At 54.2% G+C, this 16,470-nt stretch overlaps 1 protein-coding gene across 1 annotated transcript; it reads right to left on the reverse strand.

Moving 5' to 3' along the window:
• Window positions 1-7,575: 7,575 nt before the first annotated feature.
• On the reverse strand, window positions 7,576-15,161 carry ZP1 (zona pellucida glycoprotein 1). Its single transcript, XM_058527395.1, has 12 exons — window positions 14,963-15,161; window positions 13,764-13,885; window positions 13,165-13,477; window positions 12,841-12,984; window positions 12,146-12,333; window positions 11,973-12,070; window positions 10,049-10,176; window positions 9,775-9,964; window positions 9,537-9,681; window positions 8,247-8,328; window positions 8,006-8,119; window positions 7,576-7,742 (listed from the first exon to the last, which is right to left on the reverse strand). The coding sequence occupies exons 1-12, from the start codon at window positions 15,159-15,161 to the stop codon at window positions 7,600-7,602; spliced, it is 1,866 nt and encodes a 621-aa protein (XP_058383378.1). The 3' UTR covers window positions 7,576-7,599.
• Window positions 15,162-16,470: the final 1,309 nt, after the last annotated feature.

Here is a 16,470-nt window from a genome sequence, read left to right on the forward strand (position 1 = left end):
TGGCAGGTCAGGATGCTTATTAGCTGGTAAAACCTTTGAAAACTCTTGCAGGAAAGAAACCCATTTCACTTTTTAACCCAGTTTCCTCAAATATTTGATGAGGGGACTCTGTGTATCTGTAACCCCTATTAATTGTCCATGAACTCGCTTTTTGGAAAACATACCAAGTGTTAGCTGTTTGTAAACAGCGCGTCAGTGAACACCTGGGAGCCTGCAGCCTCTTGTTGGTTTAGGTTAGTTCTTACGGGAACTTTCCAAGAGTGGGGCGATGAGGCAGTGTTTGGAACACATAGAAGTTTCCAGCATTTGCCAGTCAGAGTACCAAATTGAAGGTCTGGCTCGATATGAGAAGGGGCGGGGCGGCTACATTGTTGTGCCTGGCCTTGGAGCGCTGACCAGGGCAGCCACCTGGGGGCACTGTCGTTACGCTGCTGTCCCCTAACACTGGCTCCAGGACAGCTCTCAGCACCGCAGGGCAACCTGCCAGACAGGCGCGGTGCTCCTGTTCTACAGCCAGGACGCGAGCTCCAGAGGGCCTTGGCTGGAGGCCACCCAGTAAGTAGTGGAGCTGGGAGTGTAAGCCGTCTGGCTTCAGAGACCAGGCTGACCTCCCGTGATCAGCTAAGACGGGAAGCAGCCGCTGATGGCCCGCTCCACACGTGTCTAGGAGTGTAGTGTGGTGCTTGAGGGTGGGCTCTGGGAGCCAGAAGCCCGGGTTTGGATCCCAGCTCTGCACCTCTCTGACTTGTGTCTTTGTGTCAGTTCCTGCTTCTGAGAAACTGAGTGAGTGGCGCCTGCTTCATGGGACTGATGAGGGTTCAGTGAGCCAATGCGTACGGGGAAGCACTCCACAGTTGGCTGCTGTCTTCCCTGCTTCTGTCTGCACTGGCATCCATGGCGCTGCCAGGGGGCCTGGTGGCCCTTGACGCTCAAGACCCATGTTATAGAGGTTGGGTCTGCCTCTGCCTTCTTCATTCACAATCCTAATGTACATTAGGGTTCTAATGACACAAGGTGATGGGAACACAACCCAGGCAGGGAGGTGGGCGTGTGGACTAGAGTTCTGATGGAGGTGGCAGCACAGGGGATGGGGTGTGTGGCTGTTTGAAAGTCAAGTGGGTCTGGGGAAAGGTGACATAGGCATGTCTTGGAGAAGTAAACACTCACTAGATGGACACGGAGCAGAGGAACAGAGCAGGAGTGGCTGGAGCAAGGAGAGGACCCGGCAGCCCCAAGCAAGGCGGAAGGAGAGCAGAGTCGAGGAAAAGCCAGGAGGGGAAGTGGGCAGTGTGGAGGGTGGGGGGGGCGAGATGGCTGGTGAAGTGCCCCACAGATTAGTCGGGCAGGTTAGGAGGCAGCTGGTCTCAGCCAGCAGTGTGAAGTCTAAGGTCTCACCTGAAGATTTTCAAAATTTGGAACAGATCTTTTTATTTTTATTTCATGGCTGATGAGTGGAGTAGTTCCGTGCCTGGGATCTGAACCTGTGAACCCCGGGCCACCCAAGTGTGCAGAACTTGAACCACTTGGCCATGGGGCCCGCCCCTAGAACCAGTCTTTAACATTTTAAAAGTTTGTTTAGGGGTCTGGCCCTGTGGCGCAAGCAGTTAAGTGCACGTGTTCCGCTGCGGCGGCCCGGGATTCGCTGATTTGGATCCCGGGCGCGCACCGGCGCACTGCATGTCAAGCCATGCTGTGGCAGCGTCCCATATAAAGTGGAGGAAGATGAGTATGGATCAGTCTTCCATACTTCCAGGGCCAGTCTTCCTCAGCAAAAGGAGGAGGATTGGCAGATGCTGGCTCAGGGCCGATCTTCCTCACAAAAAAATAAATAAATAAAAGTTTTTTATTGGGCCAGCCCCAGTGGCCTAGTGGTTAAGTGCAGCATGCCCGGGTTTGGTTCCCGGGCACAGAGCTACACCACTCCTCTGTCAGTGGCCATGCTGTGGTGGCAGCTCACATACAAAATAAAGGAAGATTGGCACAGATGTTAGCTCAGGGCGAATTTTCCTCAGCAAAAAAAAAAAAAAGTTTTTTATTGTGAAACATTTATTCAAAAGTGTCTAAAACATACCGTTTCAGTTTAATAAACACCCTCGTATTACCCAGCCTGAGAAAGACAGTGTTGGAGGTCCTCTGTGTGCTCTTCCGTGAACACCTCCCTCACCCCTGCAGAGGAAACCACTACCCTAGAATTGGGGTTGATCATTCCTTCGCTCTTCTTTATAGCTTTATCACTATACTGGGGTTTTTTTTTAAATTATCTTTGAACTTTATGTAAATGAAATCATTCATCTTGCTTTCACTTCATTTGCTCAATGTTCTTGAGGTTTATGTGTATCGACACACGTAGCTGTGGTTCACTCACTGTTGTGCAGACAAAGGCAAATGGTCCAGCAGAACTCCCACGAGGCTGTTGGAAGAGCAGGCATTGGAGACGGGAGCAGTGAAGACGGGCGGGTCCTGCGTGGCCCCTTCACCCCAGGGCAGTGCGCTCCGGGAGAGGGGTCCCCAGCATGGGCTGTGGGGCTTTAGAGCTGCAGGATTAGGGAGCACAGCCCCTCCTTCGTTCTCATCAGGGGAAGGGACCCAATAACAACATGATGTGGCAGAACCCAGGTTCCAGCCCTCATCTGCCAGCTCAGTGTGTGTGTTTGGGGGGGCTGCATCTGCTCTTCCTCTGATTCGATCATGGATCTAGGGTCCAAACTGTACTGTTGCAGCTAACCGGCAGGAGGATCCACCGCGTTGCATTCATGGTTGGAGAAGCACCAGCCCCTCTGACATAATTAGGGGGCTGAGCCCCAAGCTTTGTAATTGATCAGCGCCTTAGGCACTTGGCAATGGCCGCAGTCCCTGGAGCCTTGTAAGAGGCCAACTCCTTTTCTGGGAGGCCAGCCTGCGAGGGATAAACCTTGACAGGCCGAGCCTTACCTGTCCTTCATTGTAGAATTCCATTATAGGTCCATTTATATGTCCTCTTGTTGATCACAGACTTGAGTTGTTGCTAATTTTTTGTTATTAAAAACAATGTTCCAGTGAACATTCGGGTGTAAGAGTTCTTCCTGAGATACTAAGCTAGGAGAGGATTTACTCACTAGATAATATTATAGGTAATGGCTGCTTTTCAACATGGTTGTAGCAGTTTACCCTCTGGTTAACAGTGATGAGTGCTCCTGTCTCCATAGCCTCACCGACCCTTAGTCATTTCTGATCATTTAAATTTTTGCCCATCTGGTGGATATCTAATAGTGTCTCAAAGTTTAATTTTCACCTGCATGATGACTAGTGAGGTAGGGCGTCTTTTCACCCACTTCCAGGCCATTTCAGTTTATCTTTTACAAAATGCCTTTTGTGCCCTTTGCCTGTTTTCCTAATTGGGTTGTCTTTTATTGATTATAGCAGTTTTAAAATAGATATTTTTGGGTAGCGTGGTCCGTGTGGTCGCAGCTATCTTCACAGATTGCGCCTGGTTTTTTCACCCTATGGTGTCCTGTGGTTTTGGTTTGTGAAATGCTCGTTTTATTTGTGACTTGTTCAAGGAGAATTCTTTGCGACTTCGGCTGAAGTCACATTTCTTCAGACAGGGTTTGCACTTGCTTTTGCCTGAAGCCCGGAGATCACTTTGTCACCCTGGGATCATTTTAAATTAAATCCAGCCCTTGAGGTTTTTCCAGATTGAACCTTCCCGAGTCCCCACCCCTGCCCCAGTCGAAACTGCACTTTTCATTCTCAGGGGAGATTTTTCCCATGCATCCATTCAGCACCAAGATCAAGATCCTGATGTCCACTCGACATCCCTTGCAGCCCCCTTCTGGGCAGTGGATTTATGTCTCCTTCCCTCCGCCCCGAGGACGAAGCCCTCTGGAGTCCCTGCTTCCATAGGAGGCCGCATCCAGATTCCTCCCCTTTGGCAGCTCCGGGACTGATCTCAGTCCCCTGTACTCATCAAAGTGGGATGTCAAGGTCTCCAGGGTTCTGTGGAAGGTCTCAGAATAGAAGCTGGTTTTACTTCCCGGAGATTTTGCTTTTACTTTGTTTTTGGCCTACGTGACTGCTTTTTTTTCTTTTTCCGTGTTAGCAGTCATTTCAACATCTTTTTAAAATGTGCCTATATATGAAATAATCTGGCATTTCAGTCGTTTACTTCAGTAGGTTGATCTGGGTCTCTAGTCTTCCTACTGCTGGAACAGAAGTGGCCCTTTCCTGTGAACCGCCTGGTTCGTAGGAAACGTCTGGGCATGCAGCCACCTTCAAGGAGTTAAGTTTACTTAAGCTGAAGTAAAGGCTGGGAGGTATTCTCCTCCTCTATTTCAGGCAAAGCACCAGGATCTCAGGGTAAGGATGAGGGAGCGTGGGGGCAGATGGAGGTAGGGGGTCCCATGGGGTCTTACACCTCGTGGCAGCCGCAGCCCCTGCCCCCTTCCTCAAAGGGCAGGAAGAGAGGAAACCTGACAGGCCCCGGAGCAGCTCTGCTTCCTGCCACAGGTCAGCAACAGTGGTTTATCATCATCCCCATCAGGTCTGACTCAGCTGTTCTCAGGGCTTAGGAGGTGGTTTTAGGGAAGAAGTTTTAGGGTAGGTAAAATTTAGACTAGATTTTGACATCTAGGAAAGTCAAAGCTTCGATTGCTTCCTCCAGGGAGAGCACAAGGGACCTAGGGCTGCAGTGACCTTCACTGCTTATGTGTTCTGTGCATTCGTTTCTGTAACCAGAACCCTTTGACCTAGAAGTATCGACAAAATCTACATGCCATTTAGATATCAATTGCCAAAGTTACCTATCCGAACTCTTGTACCTGCATACACCCTACCAGTAGGAGAGAAACACTTGCCTTGTCACAGGAGTATCACAAAAAAGTAAATGGATACTTTTATGATTCTATAGGGGAGGGGAAGGTCTTTGCTATATTCCAAAATAAAAATATGAGGGAAAAAATACTCATTGTTACATAATCCTATTGAACAGCAAGATGGAAGATCCCACAAAGAAAAACGAACAGCCAACTCAGTGGGAAATTGATAAGTGAGGATGTTGACCCCTTGACTTGTGAAAGCTCTTTACAGACAAGGAAAGAAACAAATTTCAGAGAGAAGATAAAAGACACAAAGAGGCAATTGATAAGACACGTGGCTGGAAAGATGCAGGGCTTCTAATCAAGGGGTCCATTTTAAATCAGCAATGCTGATTGCCCTAGAATGCTCAGATAAGGAAAGATTCAGAGTGATATTGATCTGCGCTGGCAACGCTGTGGGGACAGGCTCCCATACTTCCCCAGAGCCCGACAGTCAGAAGGTGCGTAGGGCTTGACCCAGCAGTTCCACCTAAGAATTTCTTCCAAGGAAACAGTATACAAAGCATTACATGCTTACGTAATTGTGTTCACCACTTGTTATTCTTAATGGATTTGGTTTCCATCAAAAGGAGATCAACTTTATTACACTTCAACCACAGTACGGAGGAGAATGCATCTATTAAAAATGATGGGAGAGGCCAGCCCCGTGGCTTAGCTGTTAAGTGCGTGCGCTCCGCTACTGGCGGCCCGGGTTTGGATCCTGGGCGCGCACCAACGCGCACTGGCGCTTCTCCAGCCATGCTGAAGCTGCATCCCACATGCAGCAGCTAGCAGGATGTGCAACTATGACATACAACTATCTACTGGGGCTTTGGGGGTAAAAAAAAGGAGGAGGATTGGCAATAGATGTTAGCTCAGAGCCGGTCTCCCTCAGCAAAAAAGAGGAGGATTAGCATGGATGTTGGCTCAGGGCTGATCCTCCTCACAAAAAAATAAATAAATAAATAAAGCTAAAAAAAAAAGACAGGAAATGACACGAGATGTCTACCTTTGTATTAAAAAAAGTCAGTTACATAATGTGATTCCAATTTGGTACCTAGAGACTCATGCTTTGTTGAAACACCTCATCGCTGCCGTTCATAGAGCCACCCTTCCATGCTATTTTTGAAATGCTTTTAATGAGTTTGTATGATGAAGGCAGTGGTAAGAAGGAAGAGGTGATGCTGGATGGAACCAGAACCCTGACCCCTAAGAGCAAGTCAGCCTGGCTCTTCCCAACAGCCAAGCTAAGAATGGTCACTGATTTCACATGACCCTGAAGAGTAGATCCGAGAGCCCCCTGTGCAAGCTGGGAAGTTGGACAGGACTGGTCGTCCCAGCTGCAGCTGGGAAGACAGGCTCCAGTAAGGGAAGTAATTTTATTAACTTCCATAGTAAGTGTCTGGATCTTCCTGCCAAGTGTTCCTTTCTGCTGCATCCAGCTAGAAGATCCTGAAGGCAACAGTTTCCCCTAGCCCCTCCTCATCTTGGGCTGTAAACTTGTCCTCATAACAACAATAAAAAAGTTAGGTAAGCATTAGGTTAGGGGCAAGGGGAAGAAAAATTCCAGTGGTTAATAGCATTCAGTAAACGTTGGCTAACTGTTAAGCACTAGTCTAAGGATTCTGATCTATTAACTCATTTTATCTAACACCCCTATGGGGACGGGTATTATTCCCATTTTACAGATGCAGAAACTGAGGCTCAGAAAAGTTTAGTAACAATATCCCACAGCTATCAGAGATGTAACTCACGCAGCCTGGCTCTGGAGTCCCCGTAGCTGACCAGTGTCCTGAAGACGGAAAAGATGGAGGAGGCAGAGCTACTCTGTCCCATCGTAGGGTCAAGGCCACTGTAGTTCCCTTTGTGCCAGCTCTCTCAGTTCATGCCCTGCCAAAGGCTCAGAAAGGTGTCTGAAGCCAAGTTCTGACTTCCCACCAGATTCTTCTCTGTCCACCAGAGGCTGAACCTTACCCACCCCCAGCCCGCAGCCGCTACTCCTTCCCAGCCTAGAAGACCCACATGTCAGTCTGGAAAGGTCTTTGCTGCCAAGTCAGAGACGGAGGCCCCTGTCACACACGGGCAAACGAAGGTCAGCGGCACAGCCAGCGCCAGTACTGAGCCATCTGGTGGCCGTGCCCGCTGCGGCAGGCAGCATCAGGGCCAGCAGACTGCTGTTCAGCCTGTGCCCACTATTCCCGCGTGGACTAGTCCTAGGGGGCCGAGGGAGGGGAGGCTGGTGATCAGAAACGTAGCCGGGCATCCTTTAGTGGGAGGCTGGGGGGCCCAGAGCGGGACTGTGAAGAGCTCCTTCAAGTTGGGTTCACAGCTTTTGGCCCCTGGAACTCGGGGTTCCCCTTACCCACGACGGCAGCCGAGCAGCCTGCTTTGAGCATGCCCAGTAGAACTCCTGTGTCCGTGGGAAGGTGACCAGCCTCCACAGGCCATTAGCCCTGCCAGGTTCCCAATGCCCAGCTAGTGCCTCTCTGTGACTCTGCTCTGATTTTATTGTCCTCGGCCTTTGCCTGGCCTGCTTTCTCGGCCTGGAACCCCACCTTTCCTTGCTGAGAGGCAGAGTCTCCTGAATTCAGTCTGGGAGACACTGGACTCCACCCAGTGTCTGTTAACAGAGGCCACAATTCTGAAAGAGCAGAGCTGACACTGAGGAACAAGTTTCTAAGACAAGAAATATTCTGTTCTACTCATGACAAATGGCTTCTCCACACCTGCTTTCAGTAGGCTTGAAATGATGGTTTATTGAGCCCATTCACCCTCTGTTTCCTTCCTGGAGCTTCTGGGCCCAGGCCTGGCTCAGGCTCACAAAGACGCCGACCCCTAGGACCAGGGCAACAGCCACCAGCGAAAGGACCATCCAGAGGACAGGCCTCGGGTTGGCGTTCCTGGTGGAGCCTGCCGGAGAGAAGGGCTGTGAAGGACTGCAGGGCTGGGCAAGGCCCCCTCCAACTTTCCGCCACACCGGACCTTTGTAATCACACAGGCAGAGCTGAAGCCGCCCTTCTGCAGATAAGGTAGACCGTGTCTATCTTTGCTTAGTTCCCCCCTGAAGACACTTACACCATCCCCTGCCCTCACTAAGGCCAGAGCTTCCCTGTTTTGTCAGCACGTGGAGGGTGGGGGACAAGGCCTGGGGGCCCCTCCACAGACTCTGGTACCTGCGGGCCTCAGCGTAGGCTCCTGCCCATAAGAATCCTCGAAGCCCACTGGCCCTGGAGAGCTCACGATGTTCTGGGGCACTGCAGTGTCGTGACTGTAGGATCGTCGCAGTCCTGCCCAGGGGAGGAGTGGCATCTAGGGCTCGTCACCAGCCCCTAGTGGCCCAGAAGCCAGGAACGCACACGCAGACATATGAAAGAACAAGCAACACCCCCCGCCCGGTCCCCACCCCAGACTCACTGGCAGTCCCAGAGCTACATGTGGTGGAGCAGGTCTCCAAGCCCGAGGGGGAGCAGGCAGAGGCGCTGCAGAAGAAGTAAACCTGGGGGGAAGAGAATCAGGTCAAGGTGTGGGGCTGGCTTGGTGCCCTGGGCAGGAAGCACTGAGGCAGGGACGTGGGATCCAGGACCCAGGCCAAGTCCACACTGCTGCCGGCCAGGCAGGCAGGCTGAAATCTGGGCGTGTGGACCAAGACTGAGAAGCAACCCTTGCCGATGAGGCACAGAGCCATGTGTGTTGCTTCCCAATTCGGAACCCGTGCCTTCCTCCTTTCTGATGGCCCAAGTCTGCAGGAGAGAACCTTACAGGCAAGGGACCACTGCACTTGGTCTAGTCCCGGCCCTCGGCCTGCTCCACCAGTGCAGCCGCTGGTGGCAGAGTCCCCCTGGGAGGGCTGGCCTGCTCCTTTTGCTGCCCAGCTGATAGAGAAAGGGAATTCTGAGGGGGTGGGCCTTGACCAGGCAGCAGGAGAGCAGATGCCTGCTGCCCTCTCTTACTCTGTGATCAGCGACTGGGAACAGAGGGGAGGACAGGTTACCACTGCTCCCAGGAACACAAGGCTGGGGGCAACTCCCAAAAGCAGTAGAAGCAGGAGGAGTTGACCTGACCTGGGCCACCCAGTAGGCCTGACCAACAGATGCCCCTTCATCCAGCAGGGTAGGGTCTCTCTGCTCAGGAAGAGGCACACAGCTGAGATGAGAATGAAGCCACCCTAACAGGTGCTAACCAGTGAAGCCTGTCTACATCTGACATAATAACATGCAGCTATTTAAAATACACAGAGACCTGTACGTATTAATGTGAAAGATATTGTTCAGTAGAATAAAAGTTAGACAGTGCTATAAGGCCTATGGTGCCATTGGTATGCTATGTAGAAAACCTAAATATACCCTAAGTTTATCCACATTTACCTTCTGGAGAAGTTGCTGGGTTTTAAACATTCAAAGCAGAATCACGTTGAACACAGTCAGAAGCAAGGCCACTCTAGGACCCCGTGACCAACCCTCGGATTTAGGGTTGATGGCATCCACCCTCGGCATTTCCTTCCTCCCTCTTGAGGTATGTACGGGTCACCTCTGGGCTGATCCGAGGCAGGACCTGGGCTCACCCCCCTCCATGACACTTGGTAAAACCAAGCCCGGTCTGGGGACCTTTGTCTGAGTTCGCTTGCAGGGTGCTGGAGGGATTCGGTGACTGGCTTATCTCCCTTAACAGATGGGGACCGGACATGAGGAACATGGCGTGTCTTACCGGTCCCCTGAGGGCCCTCTGGGAGCCTGAGTCCAGGAGGGCAAAGGTGGCAACAGTGAAGCGCCGGTAGTGAGACGGGAAGGGAAGCTCTGTCCTGTCCAAGGCTACCATTTGGGTCTTGTAGCTGTCACCATCGAAAGGACACCTGGGAAGGAGAGAAGTCAAGGAGGCCACTCCGAGGGGAGAGGAGGCAGGGGAAGGAGCGATGGGGCAAGCTGGAGCACCCAGCGCCACTCACCCGTCCGACAGGATGGGCCACTGCGGCTGCTGGAAGGGGTTGGCGCCTGGAGTGGCCCAGCACTGGTGCAGCACTAGGACCAGACTGGGGTCTGTCCTGTGCAGGAGCCGCACCTCCACGGGGATGGGCTCACGGAGCAGCCTCACGATGGGGTAGTCCTCCTCCCCGTAGTAGGAGCCGAAAGTCTCATCTACAGGGAGAGGGGCTCGTGAGCCTCGGTGGGCTGCACATCTGGGAAGTGGGGGCAGGAAGAGAAAGTATGGGGACACAGTACCCTTGGCGATCCGCAGCTCAAGCCGCAGGGGGCCAGACTGGTTCACAGCGGCTGGTGATGGGGGAGGGAAGATGGACGCCTGGAGAGGAAGGAAGTCACTGACGTTGAAGACACAGTGCATGTGAAGCCTGAAGTCCAGGTGCGTGAGAATGGGGAAGAAGATACAGAATCAGCACATCCTGCTTCCTTAAGAAACCAGGTACTAGCCATATGGATGCAACAAACAGGGTGCGGTCCAGCATGGCGGATGGACGCCACCTGAGCCATCGCTAGGGTAACGCGCACCCCTGCCTGTCCTCTGCCCCCTCATCTTCCCAGGATGGCTCGAGCCTGCCATGCCCTCTTCTAGTGCAGGGGTGCAGCAGGATGGAGACATGGGGGGACCCCATGGGGCTGACAGCTGCCTGCCCTGTTCTGGCATTTGTGGCCCTCCCTTGGAGCCTGACAGTTGAGCCTGGAGGCAGGTCTGGGAGCTGTATCCTCTGAGAGACCTGGGTTTGAATCTTCTTAGTACTTACTGGCCATGGGACCATGAGCAAGTGGTTTAACCCAAGCCTCAGTTTTGTAAGATGGTGATGACCCCTCCCGCTGAAGGTGAGGATTGAGTGAGGTCACGAGATAGCGCCCCAGTGTCATCATTGTCCTTACAGCCGTAGCTTGTCAGCCACTGGGTCTAGTGTCCCTCACTAGCCTCAGCATCCCCCCACACTCTCAGCGGGGGCCCATGCCCGGACCCCCGGAGGTGTTCTGCAAGAGTAGCTGACCCCACCCTAGCCCAGCCACCTTCACCTCCGGCCCCTAAGCACTCTACCTCCACCTCCACTTGAGACAGAGCCCTGGGTTTGAGCCTGGGCTGGGTGCCCTGGGGGAAGGCATGCTGCTGATGGAGCCCGGGGCCTGGCACAACCTAGGTGCCAGCAGGGGTAAGCGATCCCACCCTAATCCGAAGGCCTTTTGTCTGAGGAGCCCTCCTTCTTACTCCTGATGGGCTGCAGTTGCTTTCCCTTCCCCCTCCCCTTCCTCTGGCCTCCCCTTCCTCTGGGAATCCTGGCGCTGTGTTGAATTCTTGCTAGCTCCCAAAGCTTTTAAATCCAAGGGTCTAAGGCATGACAGATTTGTCCCCCATCCCCCCGGCCAGTAGGTACTTGGCATTTTAAAGCAAAAGACATTTGCACCCTGAGGCCGGCATCTGCCCCAGCCCTCATGGCAGGTAGCGGGGTGAGAAGGACACCTGGGCATCCAGGCACAGAATTTCTACAACCCATGTTCATATATGAACTCCACTGGACACAGTACACAGGCTGAGGTTGGGTGCCCAGCCCCTGGAGTTCAAAGGCAGGTGTGAGCAGCAGATTCCCTCGGGGGCACCCCCACGGGCATCCTGGGAACCTGGGGTGGTTTTGCCCGAGTCAGCAGGTCCTGGGGCCCCTTTCTGCGAGGGGGTCGCCCTCGGGTCCTCCCTCCACCACACCCTCGGAGAGCTGCAGCCCCAGGGGTCTTCTGCCTCATCTTGGCTTCGCAAGCTCGGATCAGGGGGCGGCAATAGCCTCAGACTCAGCTTCTTCCTGGGGCCTGGAATGGGCAGCTTTCAGCTTAATTCTTGGTGCTCAGTTTCTGAGCTTAGTTCTTGGAGAGATACAGGCAAGTGTTCTTGAGGTCTCTGGCCCTCTCGGGCACTGCTGTGGCTTCTCCTTGCCACGCGTGGGCAGACCCCACTTAATGCTCCCACTAGCCCTGATTAACGGGCATTCCCTCTGCCTAGTAGGGCGGGCTGGGAGGAGGTAAGGAGCTCTTCTAAGGTCACACAGCTGCTAGTCGAGTTTGGGCATGAACCCAGATGGCTCCAAAGCCTGCTCTAAGCGCACCTGTTCTCCCTTCCACCCAAGCCCACAGCCCTGCCTGTTTGAGGAAGGCTCCCCCTCACCGGAAGGTGCCATCCCGCGTGATGGAACCCTGTGGCCCCACCCGGACGTCCATGTCAGACACCAGCTGGTTCTCATAGATGAGTTGGCTGCCAACCACCTGTGGGAGGAGACAGCTGGGTGAGGCCCTCCCAGGGGGCGGCCCTGGGCACCGGCCCTTTGCCCCCGCTCCTACCTGGACTGTGGTGCCACAGTGGGTGAGGGGGAAGTGGAAGACCACGAAGGACCTCGTCTCCTGGGTCGGGGAGCAGCTGGCAGGGGCGTAGGCCAGGCGGACATCGGCCAGTGTGAAGCTGTGTGCCAAGGCTGTTTCTTGGGACACCACCAGGATGAAGTGGCCATTTCTGAAGCACTGGACAGTCACTGGGACAAAGGCGGATCAAAGAGGCTGATCAGGGCCTTGGGGTTTAGTGTCCCTGCAACACAGACCCAGGGTGGGTGGACTGGGGGACAGTAAATATTTAAGTGTGGGCCTGGGAGACGGGAGACCTGATTCTTACTTTCCTCTTGTGTGGAGCAAACCCTTTGCCAACCCAGATTCTCATGCATGGAAAAAAAAAAAAAACAGTCGAACTATGCTCTGGGATCTTATTTAATTTATCATCCAAACTGGGATGTTCTCGATCTGAAAGGTAGGGGTACATGTAAAGGTAGATCTGTGAATTGTTCCCTGGGACAATCATTATCAGGGAAACTGGGACGTGTGACCGCCCATCTAAAGGTCTCTTTTGCAGTCCCTTCTGGGACCAGCCTCTCCTCGGAACGGGGTGGGAAGCCGAGTTGCAGCGTCGGGGGTGGGTAGGGGAGGAAGCCCTCATATGGCTACAGGACTCAGAGGACGGGGACCATGCTTGGTGTGGCAAGTTGTACCTGTGTTGCCATAGTAACAGGGAACCTCTCTGCTGTTGTCATAGCAGCAGCCAGCCTGTTGACAGGTTTCCCTTGAACTACTGCTCACTCTGCAGGGGAGGAGCCCAGAGACCACCCGGCACTGCTCCTGGGTCAGATGGGTACCTAGGGTTGGTGACAAGACGGGGGAGCCAAGGGGTGACATAAGAAGGAGCCAAGTGGGCAGCAGACTTCCAGGGAAATGGAGGGAGGTAGTCTCTCAGAGCCCAGTAGAGGGCTATCAGGCCACCCCATACCCTAGAAGGCACCAGACACGGAGTGTACCCACAGAGAAGCCCTACATACCTATGGAAGCTGGCCTGTCAACTTCCCAGTGCTCCAAGGTGCCCCACTGGGGTGGACCCAGGGTGGGGTGGGTGGGTCCAGGTCCAAGGAATGGCGGGGCAGGGGTTGGATGGACAAAGCCATGCTCTGGGGTGTGGTGGAGGGGACGAGTATGCCAGGGAGAGAGTGAGGATGCGGTGGGGGGCGCCAGGTGGGAGTCCAGAGTCCAGGTGTGGTCAGGTTTGGGACAGATCAGAGTGACATCTCGTGCTACATCAACACGACCATCGGGCAGCACAGCTTCGATGAACACCCTCAGGTGGGAACGTCTGTCCTGCAGGGGAGAGGGCGACAGGAGAGCAGCTGGGTGAGGCCACCCAGCATCCAGGCAGAGGAGGGGTCAGCGAGAACCAGCTGGGTGTTAGGCAGGGAGCTGGATTTGTGGGCGGGTCCCAGGAGGTGCCTGCGCCCAGGACTTAGTCCCCCTCACCCACCAGCTCACTGAGTGGGCTTGAGCAAAGATGCGCCCTGGTCCATAAGGGGCCTCCCTAGCCCGACACGGTGTTAGGCCAAGCTGGCTCCCAGCTGTGGGGCTCTCCCCCAGAGCAGTGAGTCCCTACCTTCTCCAGCACGTGGCAGCCTTTGTAATCAGCAGAGAGGACCACAGGCCCCTGGGGCTTGGCCGTGACCCAGTGATAGCAGATGGAGCAGTTATTCACCTCAAATCGGTTCCCAAATTCATCTGGGGTGGGGGGGAGGGGAAAGAGAGGTGGAAGGCAGGGGTCAGTGGTGCTGAAGGGTAAAGCCAGAGGCTGCTGGGGTCTGCTGAGAAGACTCCCTCCCACTCAGGGCCAGGAGACTGGTTCTAGCCTTAGCTTTGCGACTAGTTTGCTGTATGATCTTGGGCAAGCCCCTTTCCCTCTCTGGTCTCGGTTTTCACATCTGTAAGGAAATGACGTTAGCTACTTTTAGATCTTTCTAGCTATGGTTCCCTGCTGACAGCACACAGCAGCAAACAGGAATGAACACATGGTGGAGAAAAGATAAGTAGGGTCTCAGCCACTGAGCTCTTGTACACCAGTTCATTTAAGCTTAATTATCACCTTCTGTGGAGGAGGCAGCTGAGGCTCAGATGGCGAGCTTTCTCGGGCGCACACAACGAGGGGCAGGATGAGGATTCAAACCTGAGGTTTTGTAGAAAGAGCTGAGCCTGTCTGCCAGGTTAACTGGTTGTTGCCGTCACCTGGGGACATCTGCTAGGTCAGCCCAGAACAGCCAGGGCCCCTCTGGGTGCGGGCACAACCCCTGCGCTCCTGTTCAGTCTACATGGTGAGGTTGGGGTCATCTTTCCCATCTTACAGATAAAGGAAATGCAGGTTCAGAGAGGTCAGGTCAGTTGTTCAAGATCACACAGCTTAGAAGCTGCAGATTCAAATCCTCACTCCAAACCCACCCCCCTTTTCTCCACTAGGGCTCTGCCACTCAGGGGGTTTCTCGACCAGCAGCTTGGGCATCAGCTGGGCGTGATTACAGATGCAGAGTCTGGGCCCTATGAATCAGGACCTGCCCCTGAGCAAGACGGCCAAGAGATCCCTGTGCACGCTGAGCGGGGAGAAGCTGCCCTGGGTGGCCAGGGAAATCCAGGTGGGGAATTGGCCTTGGCCCTCCTCCTCCCCCTCCCTAATGTGGTGAGGGGGTGGGCGCAGCCACCTGCAGGCAGGATGGAGGCCCCTGCTTTTCTTGTTCCTGCTGCAGGGGCAGGATCCCAGCTCCCCACTGCAACCCTGGAAGGCGGGTCCGGGACTCAGCCGGCACTCACCCACCACCTTGAAGCGGACAGTCTGGCCTGGCAGAGGGAACACCAGCAGCTGCATGCCCCTCATCCCACAGTCGTAGCTGTGCTGTAGGCCTAGGAGACCAGGCTCGAGGTGTGGCTGCTGCCCCAGCCCCAGAGTGGCTGCCAGCAGCAGCAGCAGGGCCACGCAGAGACCCCAGCCCATGGCCGAGGCTCCTGCCATAAGATACACCGGCAGATCCTACCGTAGTCCCTACCTCTCACCACTAGGTGAGGGCCCAGGCCTTATATGGGGGAGGTGGCAAGTGGAAACTTCGATGGGTGAAGGGAGCCCACCTGGGGGAGCACCTGCCTGGCCACCAGGGGCTCTGGTGAAATTCCTGTCCTGATGGCCAGGGAAGGCACCCTCCCTGCCCGGGGCCCTGAGGGGCTGCTGGGAAAGCTGCCCCTCACCCTGGCTTCCTGCCTCACAGCTGGCCGGTGATGCTGGATCAGCTGAGTGATTCTGGCTGGGGAGGAGGGAGCTTTCTAGGAAAAGGGAGACTGCAGGTGGGCTGTGCTGCTGGATCCACGGCTGGGAGGCATGGGCCCACCACCCTGTCTCCCAAGTCCCTCATCACCACCTCCCTGCCCAGTCAGGCTCTCCAGGTCCCCTGCTTGCGAGGAGCTGCAGGGACAATGGCAGTCTGCAGCAGGCCAGGTTTCATCACCCCCCTCAGGATGGGCTTTAGGGGCTCAGGGAGACACTGCCCCTGCCCTAGCAGCTCGCAGCGGGATGGGGGTGATGGGTGAGTAAAGAGCTAGCTCTCCTGAGCATTAAAACGATTAATAGGACTTTGGCTATTACTAATAAAAAATAACAAGATGGACACGCACATATAACGTGGCCTCCTGGATGGGACCCTGGAACGAGAAAAGGATATTAGGTAAAAGCTAAGGAAATGGACTTTAGTTAATAACAACAAATCGACATTGACTCGTTAATTGTAATAAATGTCCCGTCCTAAGGTAATTGTAGGGGTGACTGAGTGTGGTAATTGTAGGGGTGACTGAGTGTGGGGTCTGTGGCAACTCGGTGCTATCTTCTCCTGTTTTCTGTACATCTAGAACAGTCCTTAGAAAGAAAGTCTATTAAAAACACCAAGTAGCCTGGCTCCCGGTCTGCAGCGCCTCCCACGTGCCAGGCGTAGTCCGGAGGCCTTGCCCGTGTTAGCTCACAACCGCCACCCTCTGAGGGAGGTGCTGTCACCGTCCCTGCGTCCTGGAAGCGCTCAGTCCAGGGCCTGGCGGAGTCCAGCTCAGCAGGTGTTGGTGATCGTCGGTGAGCATAATCCGCAGCGGCAGGAGAGCATGGGGCTTGGTGGTGAAGAGTCTGGTTCCAACCCCCCCCCCGACCGCTTCCCAGCTGTGACCCAGACACCTCATTTTCCTGACCTTCAGTTTCCCATTTGTGAACTGGAAGAGATAATGTTTACCTCGCAGAGGGGACAGAAGACTGCAAGTGACAAACAGTGGGTGTGATAAATTATATG

This window comes from Diceros bicornis, chromosome 31 (genome assembly GCF_020826845.1).
Source record: "Diceros bicornis minor isolate mBicDic1 chromosome 31, mDicBic1.mat.cur, whole genome shotgun sequence".
Taxonomy (NCBI): Eukaryota; Metazoa; Chordata; class Mammalia; order Perissodactyla; family Rhinocerotidae; genus Diceros; species Diceros bicornis.